Below are 11905 nucleotides of genomic sequence, written 5' to 3'. Positions count from 1 at the left end.
GCTGTGGCTGTGGCTCTTTCAGCAGATAATGCGCCTGACACAAAGCAGAAATGGTCCAGGAATTTTTGAGTTTGAGGAGCACAACAACGAGTTTGAGGTGTTGACTTGGCCTTCAAACTCCCCAGATCTCAATCCAATCGAGCATCTGTGGGATGATTTGAACAAACAAGCCCGATCTATGGAGGCCCCACCTCACAACTTAAAGGACTTAAAGGATCTGCTGCTAACATCTTGGTGCCAGATACCACAGCACACCTTCAGGGGTCTAGTGGAGTCCATGCCTTGACGGGTCAGAGCTGTTTTGGCAGCAAAAGGGGGATCAACACAATAATAGGATGTCATAATCAGTGTGCGAAATACGAGTATAAACAAGGCTTTAGGATGGCTTTAAAGTGTCAGAGAAAGACGCTGAAATGGCCGTTTGCAGACACTGTCTAAGCACCCTCAAATGCAAGCAAGAGTTGATACTGTAATAATATATTGGCAAATGCTCCAGTGCATATTTGTGTCTGTAGAACGTCAAATGTATCCGTTTACAACGTGACATAGTTGTACACAATGGCCAATACAGTTTAAGTTAGTCAGACTCCACTCACTGCTCAAACCGCCAGAGTTTTTATTCAGTGCTGAGTTAGCTATACAGGCTTGCAAAACCTCTGTTGAACAAACAAACTAAATTTGATTATGATACCTTTATGCATAATAAGGCAAAGATAAGATAAGATGGCCAAATAAAAATATTTTTATTTTACTTTTTTTTTTTGTGTTTTATATTGTGCTTTGTTTGTATAATGTCTGCTGGAATGCTAAAAATGTTCAGTGTTAAATAAATATTTTTTAAATTGTAGTTTTGTAAAAAAAATACAAATAAATCGGTATTGCGCAACAATCGGGAGATGGAGACCCCCCCGAATATTGACGGGTATTTCGCACACTGGTCATAATGTTATGCCTGATCGGTGTACACACACACACACACACACACACACATATATATACATGCAGCACTATTAATAAGTAAAAATATTGAATAATTGGAATTAATGTCCTGATTTCGGCACAGTCAGTCTATAGAATGCTTGAAGAAATATTAAATTTACTGAATGTGAATGTTAAAAAATGTAAGTCTTAAGTGGAACACATTCACTTTATTTCACTTTTTATTTCACAAGATATATTGCTTACATAGGCCTATATTTTAATGTGAAATATGTCAACACTAGAAAGGAAAAAAAGAAACAACTATTAAATGATCAGCTTTTCATGTTACAGTGCAGGGGTTTTCAAACTTTATGATGCCAAGGACCCACAAATATGATGAACCTTTATGAGAGACCCCCTTCCTAAAATTCATATATATATATATATATATATATATATATATATATATATATATATAAATATATATTTATGTATGAAAAAACATTAAACAACAGTAAGTGTGACATTTTAAATACAACATATTGTTTCAACTTAAAATGGCTATACTTAATGTTGGATGTATAAACCTGAAGAAGAACATTTTCAATTAAAAATTATTTGCATAAGCAACTTTCACAATAAATTACGCATTGCCTTACAACTCCAGTGAGCAAGATAAAGGGGACTATAGTGAGAAAAACCTCACAATAAAACTACAAAACAAGCATATACAATACTGGAAAGTATGTACTGTATATGGCAAGAAAGGAAAGAAACATTTAGAACTGAACCCGTTAGAAATGTTCGCTAGACTTTATCAATTTTTGCTTTATCTTTTTAGTCTCTGAAATTTTCTGGGGACCCCTCAAAACCTTATGGAGGACCCCAGTTTGAAAAGCCCTGCCTTAGAATATGAGAAAAACTAGAACATCATGTCAAACAAAAGCACTGAATTAATGTAACCTTCACTAAACACTAAATAATATTTCCATCTTTACTTTTTTTGTATTTCAAATTTAATTTTATCCACAAAACATATTTGGACTCTTAAAAGTCACAATTGGTGCCATTGTACAAAATATCAAATCAAGAGTCAACATGATCCTCTGATCACAATCAAACACAAAGTATTGCAATTATGCACAAAAATAGTGGGAATAATGGAAGTTAGGCTTGCAAGCGGTGCTTGGAGGATGTTTCTTCAACTTCCCTCTTGCTTTGAAATTATTCATCCAATGCAATTACATTGGTATTCGTTCTGGGTTATTTTTGGGACATTTAGGTGTGCTGCACTGCATCTTGCCATGATTAAATAAAGTCAGTGATAACGTCTCGAGTTGTGGCAGTAGTGTATCGGGTTGTAATGTGCAGTAGTCGGTGTTTTGTGAGATGAAGCCTCGTCCAGTGGAGAGCGGCGGCACTGCAGGATGGGAGAACGAGAGGAAGTTCTTCAGGAACTTCTGGCAGAGCAGAATCCCGAGTTTTCCCCCTCCTCTGGAGAAGAAGTGAATCTAGTTCCGTTAACGGAGGAATAGAGGGGGGACGTCATCGAACTTGGGGGAAAACGCGATTTCCGACGCTTTCTTGCTTTCTACGCCGATTCTCTTATGGAAAAACTGGGAAAAGAGTGAACTTTCCTCCCCGCGTCCCGAGGAAAACTTCACCAACAGAAGGGGCGATGAGATGCGAGTGAGCTATGCCTTGTAGAAATGGACAGATTGTGTTTAAGCGAAAACATGGCGTCTGTCTCCCAAAGTTTGGATTATTTTCCAGTCTGCTCTTTGCACTCTGCTGCCTCGAGGCGCGCTCGGGCGGCACGGCAGACGGGAGAGCGTGCAGCCCCTGTCCGGGCAACTGCTCGTGCACGGCGGTGGGACCGCAAAACTCGTGCGTGGTTAATTGTTCCAACATCGGACTGGATCAGGCCCCGGCGGCGTCCGACCTACCGAGCGACACGCACACTCTGTAAGTGACCGTCGCTCGCTGAAAAGCCCCGGGCGGGTTGGTGGGTGATGCGGGTGTTTGTTGTGATCTGACCGAGGTGACGGGTGGGTGGCTGAGGTGATGGCTGGTGTAATACTTCAGACTACCACTGTTCATCTGTCAATCATAACTCGGGATGTCTGGGATGGGGAAAGGAGGAATCTGGAATATTTTGAAAGGCTGGTTTAAAACACGTGCCTGGCTCATAGAAATGTTGTCTTTGTATTCATGTTGTTTTCACGTTTTTGAAAATACATTTTGGATTTCGAGGTTATAAATTTCAAGCGGTCAAATTCGCCTCAATACACTTTTAAAATGAAAGGGAACTTCTATGAAGTAGCCTACCAATAGCACAGAAGGTTAGATTATTCAAATGTCCTTCACACTAAGAAAAACATGTTTCTTTGAAGAACTGTTCATAAATGGAACCCTTATTTTTAATAGTGTATTACTTCATAGAGCTACAGTAATTATGAGGGTTATGTGACATGAAAATCACAGGTATTTTGTGTTTTTGTCACATGACAACAAAATGGCTTCCTGCTACATGTACTTTGTTTTGGAGACCAATTTTATTATTAAATATTTAATTTTTATTTCTTTCTCTCTCTTTTTTTTTAACAACTTTTTTAACTTTAAAGTCAGCACGAAACGGAAGTTGCGAGTCTTCTCTATTGTGACATCCGATTGAAGTTGCTTCTCAAACAAGAACAAATGTAGCGGGATTTTGTCCGTGGGGAATTGATTGGCTGGTTGTGGTTTGCTATTGGTCGATCTCATGTGAGTGACAGGTTGTCCAGCCCTCGTGCCAGTAAACACGTCATCAGAGAAGAGATGAGCTGCAAGATCACATACAAAGAATATTCCAATAAAAAAAACATTGTCAATTTAGATTTAATGATTTAAAAAAACATTTAAACAACAAATTACTAGTGCTGTCAAATCGATTAATCGCGATTAATCGTATATAAAAAAGTTTGTAAATATATATGTTCATGTGTGTATACATATATGTACATACACGCACACACACGCACACACACACACACACACACACACACACACACACACACACACACACACACACACACACACACACACACACACACACACACACACACACACACACAATATGTATATGTGTATATATGTATATACAAACCTTTATGTTAGATGCTATGAATCGCAATTAATCGACTACTTATTACTCACTGAACTCATATGGGATTGTTTGTCATTTTTCTCAGTGTGTAAAAACAGCCAAAAAGTTATATAAGTGTATAAAAAGGCTTCTCAACCCAAGGGAACGGCTGAGATAGCTAGTGTATTTTTACCTCACACACACAGCTTGTGTACTCAGCAGATGCATGAAGAGTTCCCGCAGGTTGACTCGCGGCGCGTCATGCATCAGCGTCCTTGCGTTGAGAACACGGTGTTCTTTACTCCTGTTTCTGCGGCGGGGCTCGAGCTCCAGCATGTGTTATCCATTCACATAGGCTACAGATGTATGCATAACGTTTAAGAGCCGGAATCTTTCATCAGGCAACTGGTGTAAAATTGGCAATAATGATAATAGGCTACATTTACTGGGCTCTTCTATAGGGGGCTTGTTGTTGCATGCGTTTCTCCGGGGAATATTTCTCAGCTGGTCAATATTTCTTTTTGTATAAACACAAAGCATAAAGTCTTTGTTTGGATTTCCACAGTAGTTGCCCATTAAAAAAGATCCAGTTCATTGAACACAACTAATAGAAGGGCCAAATATAATGATATTGAAACTTCCAATTGGACTTTTGTCTAGAAATCTTGTGACAACTAGCCCCGTCCTAGTTCACGAAGGAACACACATCTTTTATGGACAACAGGAGCTGCTGTGAACATTTTTGCATTGTTTTGTACAGTTCTCTGCCTATAAATGTCTGATGACATAAAGCAAGGTTTTAACCAAACGTACTGCAGCTTCTCTGTCTAGAGGAAGCGAGGGAAGCGAGGGATGCAGAAAGAAGGATAAAGTTAGTGAGTTTTTGAGCTGCTGATCAGATCGAAATCTCCAGAGACAGTCGCCGTTTTTAACTCGATTATACTATTCCGCAATGCCTCATGGGATTGTAGTTTTTTCCTCACTTAAGCCAAACCATCTTTGTATTTTTGTCTGTTTTTCATATACTTTTCTGCTTCAAAGTTTGTTGTGAAACTGAGGTACTTTAGTGTGTGTGTGTGTGTGTGTGTGTGTGTGTGTGTGTGTGTGTGTGTGTGTGTGTGTGAATCGATCCTGCCTCAGTCATCTTCTATATTTCCACTCTTTCATAAGAAGTCGTGTGATTGCATATTGGAAATCCATCTGGATCCGTTGGAGGTGCAGCGAGCATCTACACACTGTGGGGTTGCTAAACTTTCTCTGGTCCTCCTCCTCATGATTCGCTCGTGTTTAATATCATCAGTCATGCTGTGGTTTGTCTCTTAAAGTTTTCTTTTATATTTTATAATGTTTTACATATGAAAAGTTTGAAAGATTTTGCACAATTAAAGTTATTTAAAGTTAAAAGAATTTGGTTGATCTAAGTTGAATTTCCCCCCTAAATAATACCAGTTTAATAGTCAATTAATTAAATAGTATACTAAAATATTATAATATACATAAATAAATTAAAATAAAAAAAAGGAGGTGCCTTCTATGCATTTTTGTCTTCACTGATTTGTGTTGGTTGATATTGGTTTTTACAAGTCTGGTCTACAGAGGTCTTCACTGGTTTGTAGTGGTATTTACTGTTTTTGTGGTGGTTTGTGGTGGTCTGTGGTGGTTTGCTTTGATCTGTAGTGATCTGTGTTGATCTGTGTTGGTTTGTTTTGGTCTGTAGTGGTCTGTGGTGGTCTATGGTGGTTTGCTTGGGTCCGTGGTGGTTTTCTTTGGTCTGTAGTGATCTGTGGTGGTTTGCTTTGTTCTGTAGTGGTCTGTGGTGGTTTTCTTTGGTCTGTAGTGATCTGTGGTGGTTTGCTTTGTTCTGTAGTGGTCTGTGGTGGTTTTCTTTGGTCTGTAGTGATCTGTGGTGGTTTGCTTTGGTCTGTAGTGGTCTATGGTGGTTTGCTTTGGTCTGTTGTGGTTTTCTTTGGTCTGTAGTGATCTGTGGTGGTTTGCTTTGGTCTGTGGTGGTTTTCTTTGGTCTGTAGTGATCTGTGGTGGTTCGCTTGGGTCTGTGGTGGTTTTCTTTGGTCTGTAGTGATCTGTGGTGGTTTGCTTTGTTCTGTGGTGGTTTGCTTTGGTCTGTAGTGATCTGTGGTGGTTTGCTTTGTTCTGTGGTGGTTTGCTTTGTTCTGTGGTGATCTGCGGTGGTTTGCTTTGGTCTGTGGTGGTGTGGTGATCTGTGGTGGTCTGTGGCGTTTTGCTGTGTTCTGTGGTGGTTTGCTTTGTTCTGTAGTGATCTGTGATGATGTGGTGGTCTGTGGTAATCTGCAGTGAACTGTGGTGGTCTGTGGCTATCTGCGGTGGTCTGTGGTTATCTGTGGTGGTCTGCGGTGGTCTGTGGTAATCTGCAGTGAACTGTGGTGGTCTGTGGCTATCTGCGGTGGTCTGTGGTTATCTGCGGTGGTCTGTGGTTATCTGTGGTGGTCTGCGGTGGTCTGTGGTTATCTGTGGTGGTCTGCGGTGGTCTGTGGTAATCTGCAGTGAACTGTGGTGGTCTGTGGCTATCTGCGGTGGTCTGTGGTTATCTGTGGTGGTCTGCGGTGGTCTGTGGTAATCTGCAGTGAACTGTGGTGGTCTGTGGCTATCTGCGGTGGTCTGTGGTTATCTGCGGTGGTCTGTGGTTATCTGTGGTGGTCTGCGGTGGTCTGTGGTTATCTGCGGTGGTCTGTGGTTATCTGCGCTGGTCTATGGTTATCTGTGGTGGTCTGCGGTGGTCTGTGGTTATCTGCGGTGGTCTGCGGTGGTCTGTGGTTATCTGCGGTGGTCTGTGGTTATCTGCGGTGGTCTGTGGTTATCTGCGGTGGTCTGTGGTTATCTGCGGTGGTCTGCGGTGGTCTGTGGTTATCTGCGGTGGTCTGTGGTTATCTGCGGTGGTCTGTGGTTATCTGCGGTGGTCTGTGGTTATCTGTGGTGGTCTGCGGTGGTCTGCGGTTATCTGCGGTGGTCTGTGGTTATCTGCGGTGGTCTGCGGTTATCTGTGGTGGTCTGCGGTGGTCTGTGGTTATCTTCGGTGGTCTGTGTTTATCTGTGGTGGTCTGCGGTGGTCTGTGGTTATCTGTGGTGGTCTGCGGTGGTCTGTGGTTATCTGTGGTGGTTTGCGGTGGTCTGTGGTTATCTGCGGTGGTCTGCGGTTATCTGTGGTGGTCTGCGGTGGTCTGTGGTTATCTTCGGTGGTCTGTGGTTATCTGTGGTGGTCTGCGGTGGTCTGTGGTTATCTGTGGTGGTCTGCGGTGGTCTGTGGTTATCTGTGGTGGTCTGTGGTTATCTGTGGTGGTCTGCGGTGGTCTGTGGTTATCTGCGGTGGTCTGTGGTTATCTGCGGTGGTCTCTGGTTATCTGCGGTGGTCTGTGGTTATCTGCGGTGGTCTGTGGTTATCTGTGGTGGTCTGTGGTTATCTGCGGTGGTCTGTGGTTATCTGCGGTGGTCTGTGGTTATCTGCGGTGGTCTGTGGTTATCTGCGGTGGTCTGTGGTTATCTGCGGTGGTCTGTGGTTATCTGTGGTTATCTGCGGTGGTCTGTGGTTATCTGTGGTGGTCTGTGGTTATCTGCGGTGGTCTGCGGTTATCTGTGGTGGTCTGCGGTGGTCTGTGGTTATCTTCGGTGGTCTGTGGTTATCTGTGGTGGTCTGCGGTGGTCTGTGGTTATCTGTGGTGGTCTGCGGTGGTCTGTGGTTATCTGTGGTTATCTGCGGTGGTCTGTGGTTATCTGTGGTTATCTGCGGTGGTCTGTGGTTATCTGTGGTTATCTGTGGTGATCTGTGGTGGTCTGTGGTTATCTGTGGTGGTCTGCGGTGGTCTGTGGTGGTCTGTGGTGGTCTGCGGTGGTCTGTGGTGGTCTCTGGTGGTCTGTGGTTATCTGTGGTGGTCTGCTGTGGTCTGTGGTTATCTGCGGTGGTCTGTGGTTATCTGCGGTGGTCTGCGGTGGTCTGTGGTGGTCTGTGGTTATCTGTGGTGGTCTGCGGTGGTCTGCGGTGGTCTGTGGTTATCTGTGGTTATCTGTGGTGGTCTGCGGTGGTCTGTGGTGGTCTGTGGTGGTCTGCGGTGGTCTGTGGTGGTCTCTGGTGGTCTGTGGTTATCTGTGGTGGTCTGCTGTGGTCTGTGGTTATCTGCGGTGGTCTGTGGTTATCTGCGGTGGTCTGTGGTTATCTGTGGTTATCTGTGGTGGTCTGCGGTGGTCTGTGGTTATCTGTGGTTATCTGTGGTGGTCTGCGGTGGTCTGTGGTTATCTGTGGTGGTCTGCGGTGGTCTGTGGTGGTCTCTGGTGGTCTGTGGTTATCTGTGGTGGTCTGCTGTGGTCTGTGGTTATCTGCGGTGGTCTGTGGTTATCTGCGGTGGTCTGTGGTTATCTGTGGTGGTCTGCGGTGGTCTGTGGTGGTCTGTGGTTATCTGTGGTTATCTGCGGTGGTCTGTGGTTATCTGTGGTGGTCTGCGGTGGTCTGTGGTGGTCTGTGGTTATCTGCGGTGGTCTGTGGTTATCTGCGGTGGTCTGTGGTGATCTGTGGTTATCTGTGGTTATCTGCGGTGGTCTGTGGTTATCTGTGGTTATCTGTGGTTATCTGTGGTTATCTGTGGTTATCTGTGGTTATCTGTGGTGGTCTGCGGTGGTCTGTGGTGGTCTGTGGTTATCTGCGGTGGTCTGTGGTTATCTGTGGTGGTCTGTGGTTATCTGTGGTGGTCTGCGGTGGTCTGTGGTGGTCTGTGGTTATCTGTGGTGGTCTGTGGTGGTCTGTGGTGATCTGTGGTTATCTGTGGTGGTCTGTGGTTATCTGTGGTGGTCTGTGGTTATCTGTGGTGGTCTGTGGTTATCTGTGGTGGTCTGCGGTGGTCTGTGGTGGTCTGTGGTTATCTGTGGTGGTCTGTGGTTATCTGTGGTGGTCTGTGGTGGTCTGTGGTGGTCTGTGGTTATCTGTGGTGGTCTGCGGTGGTCTGTGGTGGTCTGTGGTTATCTGTGGTGGTCTGCGGTGGTCTGCGGTGGTCTGTGGTTATCTGTGGTGGTCTGTGGTGGTCTGTGGTGATCTGTGGTGGTCTGCGGTGGTCTGTGGTTATCTGTGGTGGTCTGTGGTGATCTGTGGTTATCTGTGGTTATCTGCGGTGGTCTGCGGTGGTCTGCGGTGGTCTGTGGTGGTCTACGGTGGTCTGTGGTGGTCTACGGTGGTCTGTGGTGGTCTGTGGTGGTCTGTGGTGGTCTGCGGTGGTCTGCGGTGGTCTGCGGTGGTTCATCACTGATCAGTGTTAGATTTTGTGTCGTCTTTTTACCCATGTTTGCCGTTTGCGCTTCTGTCTGAACTGGAGATATTACAGCATGGAAATGAGAAAAAGCACTGAATTCCTGCTCTCAGAAATGGTTCAATCACGCCAAGAAATCATGAGTTTCAGTCTGAGTGCATCTGTGCGCGTGTGTTTTACAGGCCGGGGTAAAACTCGCTGACCATATGCGGTGGGAGGTTTATTTTGTTGCCATGACAGTCTCACATCATGACATCACCCGTACACAGAAGCGCAGACACCCACAGTAATAAAGACGGGCAGGAAAGCAATATTTGACCCAAACAGCATTTGAACGGTTTAAATCTTAGTTAGCAGAAAATAAGTGCTCAGGAAGTTAAGGATCCACATTCACCCAAGTGTTAAACTGAGTGAAGTATGAGCAATAGTCTTATAATCATTAACTAAACCTTTTATTCCACATTTGTCAGATCAGGTGGCAGCTTTCTCTGTTTCTAAGAATGCATTAAAGACACATCTATCTAGAGTTCGACTCGTGCACACACACATCAACAGGTTCAAACACTCTCGTTTCCAGGGAGGTTTGTGCCAGACACAGTTAGTTATGCAAGTGGCTGTGGTTTATTTAGTAGAACACGATTCATCATTAACTCGCTAGTGCTAGTGTAGTTGTTATATTTGGGAATGTTTTTGATCATATTAGTGTGCTTTTCTCTTCCTCCTTCACTCCTGTATTTATCTATCGGTTCATTCCCTTGCAAGTAAAAATAACCGCGCTCATGCATTTCCCCGTACTCTCACATCTCTTTCCGCCGGCAGTGCACGAGAGCCCGAGGCAGTGAAGTGTCAAACCCTGGGGCAACACACAGCAAGCGGTTTTCCTTGAGTTACTACACAATGGCCAAACGGAAGAATAATAACACGCTGTGAAGGCTTCGATAACCCTGAGCGTGTGTGTTTTCTGCACATGTATTATTTACGTCCTTGATGAATCTGTCCCTGACTTGCATCGCATGTCTGTCTCTTTCCGCTGGTTCAGGACTGGCTTTCAGTGTCTTTGCTGAAAAACCCCATGATATGAAAACTAGACTTTTGTGGCTTGTAGTCCATGTCTGTTAACCCCATTTCAGCTGTTATGTTGAGGTTTTTTAATGATTTTTTTCTTTCTTAGACACAAAGCACTAAAGTATCAACCATAAATAATGTGGATCAGTGTCATTTATTGGCTATTCGAGTCTGCTATATTGCACATTCACCTGAGAAAATATCTAACAGAATTGGCCGAAAACATATACTAGAGGACTGCACAGTTTTAGTAGCCTGGTCCTACCAGACTCTCGTACATTTTATTTGTACTGGCCACTCTCCATTGACAAGCGTTAAAGGGTTAGTTCACCCAAAAATGAAAATTCCATCATTAATTACTTCCCCTCATGTCGTTCGACACCCGTCAGACCTCCGTTCATCTTCAGAACACAAATGAAGATATTTTAGTGTAAATCTGATGGCTCTGAAAGGCCTCCATTGGCACAATGCACGGTTCACTCTCAAGACCCTTAAAAGGTACTAAAGACGTTGTTACAAAGTCCATCTCACTACAGTGGTTCTACAATAACTTTATGAATCGGCGAGAATAGTTTTTGAGCGCAAAAAAACCCTAAATAACGACTTGCATAGTGATGACGATTTCAAAACACGGCATCATGAAGCTTCGAAGCGTTATGAATCACTGAGTCGATTCATGATTCGGATCGCGTGTCAAACCGCCAAACTGCTGAAATTTGGCGATTCAAACCGCTGATTCGACTCACTGATTCATAACGCTTCGAAGCTTCATGATGCCTTGTTTTGAAATCGTCATCACTATATGAGTCGTTATTTAGGGTTTTTTCACGCACAAAAACTATTCTCGCCGATTCATAAAGTTATTTTAGAACCACTGTAGTGAGATGGACTTTGTAACGACGTCTTTAGTGCCTTTTTAGGGTCTTGAGAGTGAACCGTGCCATTGTGCCAATGGAGGCCTTTCAGAGCCATCAGATTTCAACTAAAATATCTTAATTTGTGTTCTGAAGATGAACGGAGGTCTGACGGGTGTCGAACGACATGAGGGTAAGTAATTAATGACAGAATTTTCATTTTTGGGTGAACTAACCCTTTAACTTCCTTGAAGGCGGGAACTCTGAAGTTTAAAACTATTGGATCTGCCCAGAGCCGCTCTGGATCTGCCATAACCAATTGCTAACGTTTGGTCGTGACGTATGTCATCTCAAACTATCGCACAACATCAACGTCAGCGTTCTCAGCCACTCCCTCTGTTCGCTGATTGGACCGGTTAAAATTTGACCAGAGAAAACCAGAGAATATACCACAATCCCAGACGGAGTACTGAAGGTTACTGAAAAGAGTACACTCTAAAAAATGCTGGGTTAAAAACAACCCAAGTTGGGTTGAAAATGGACTAACCCAGCATTTGGGTTGTTTAAACCCAGCGGTTGGGTTAAATGTTTGCTTAAAACAACCCAATTGCTGGCTTAAAACAACCCAATTGCAATTCCAATTTGGGTTGTTTTTAACCCAGCATTTTTTAGAG

General features: G+C 43.8%; 1 protein-coding gene across 1 annotated transcript in view; it reads left to right on the top strand.

The window, feature by feature from the left end:
* Nucleotides 1-2464: 2464 nt before the first annotated feature.
* pkd1a (polycystic kidney disease 1a) overlaps nt 2465-11905 on the top strand; it is a 141016-nt gene continuing 131575 nt past the window's right edge. Inside the window, exon 1 of the mRNA XM_079813383.1 lies at nt 2465-2886. Within this exon, the coding sequence (XP_079669509.1) occupies nt 2618-2886 (269 nt within the window). The 5' untranslated portion in view covers nt 2465-2617. The remainder of the gene's footprint in view (nt 2887-11905) is intronic.

Source organism: Gobio gobio, assembly GCF_949357685.1.
Source record: "Gobio gobio genome assembly, chromosome: 3".
NCBI lineage: Eukaryota > Metazoa > Chordata > Actinopteri > Cypriniformes > Gobionidae > Gobio > Gobio gobio.
Note: the sequence above shows the minus strand (reverse complement) of the source record. Positions and strands in the feature narration are given on the sequence as shown.